Below are 1002 nucleotides of genomic sequence, written 5' to 3' on the forward strand. Positions count from 1 at the left end.
TGCCCAGCACCCACCCCCCCAGTGTCATGTCCCCCCCCACCCTTCACCCTTGTTGTCCCCCCAGCTCCCTGCTGCCCAGAGGATACGACCCTCATGCCACGCTCCAGGGGGTCGGTGAGCAGCAGCCCCCGCGGTGCATAGATCTTCTCGTTCTGCTCCTGGATGTACTTGGAGATCTTCTTCAGGACCTGGCAGCACACAGAGCAAAGCTCAGGGCCTGCCAGCCCTGATGCCAGTTCTGGCCTCCAGCCCCCCTGCTCCTTGTGCCACCCCTGTGCCCACCGCCCAGCCTGCCCATGCCCATCCCCGGGGCTCAGCACCTTCTCATAGTGTGTCTCCATGCAGAGGAAGATGAAATAGGCTGTAGCACAGGCCAGACACCCCTCCAGGTACGAGCTGCCCCCGATCTTCTCTGCCTCGGCGTAGAAGCTGTTAAGGGTTTTCACAGTTTCCTCGAAGAGCTGCCGCTCGATCTAGAGCAGAAACTGGGGTGAAGAAGAGCCCAGCCAGAGGCTGACCCCCTGCAGGCTCCTGTCCCCATCCCCAGAGCAACTTGGGGGAGCACTTAACTCTCTCCTCCCTGCCCAGCACTTAACCCTCAGCTCCCTGGCCCCTGCCCACCTCCCCCACCATGCCAAGACCTGCTGAACCCACAGCTCTGCCCCAGAGCCTTCTGGTCCCCAGGAGCACCCAAGCCCTTGCACGCTGGACAAGGTGGCTGTGGCTGTGACTGCGTGCACCCAGCAGCATCGGCTGGCCCGGGGCCAGCTACGGGGGCCCCATGACTTCAGACCCTTCTCCCAACAGGGCACCTCCCCCCCCGTTGGCCTGCCAGGCTCCCTACCCGGCTCTCCAGCTCGGCGGGGAACTTCGTCTGGAACTGGCACGTGGTGCCTTCGCTGTAATCCCGCTGCACAAAGACCTTGGTGGCCAGGGACGCACTGCGCCGCAGCTCCTGCAGGCTGTGCACCTGGGGAGCAGGGAGGTGAGCTGGGGGGGGGG

At 64.5% G+C, this 1002-nt stretch overlaps 1 protein-coding gene across 1 annotated transcript in view; it reads right to left on the bottom strand.

Annotated features, from left to right (window-relative positions):
• GOLGA7B (golgin A7 family member B) overlaps positions 1-1002 on the bottom strand; it is a 1287-nt gene that overhangs the window by 146 nt on the left and 139 nt on the right. Inside the window, exons 2-4 of the mRNA XM_014957422.1 lie at positions 845-970; positions 321-473; positions 41-188 (exon numbers count right to left, since the gene is read on the bottom strand). Coding sequence (XP_014812908.1) covers positions 41-188; positions 321-473; positions 845-970 — 427 coding nt within the window. The remainder of the gene's footprint in view (positions 1-40; positions 189-320; positions 474-844; positions 971-1002) is intronic.

The sequence above is a fragment of the Calidris pugnax genome, unplaced genomic scaffold (assembly GCF_001431845.1).
Source record: "Calidris pugnax isolate Ruff unplaced genomic scaffold, ASM143184v1 scaffold4, whole genome shotgun sequence".
Classification (NCBI taxonomy): Eukaryota; Metazoa; Chordata; class Aves; order Charadriiformes; family Scolopacidae; genus Calidris; species Calidris pugnax.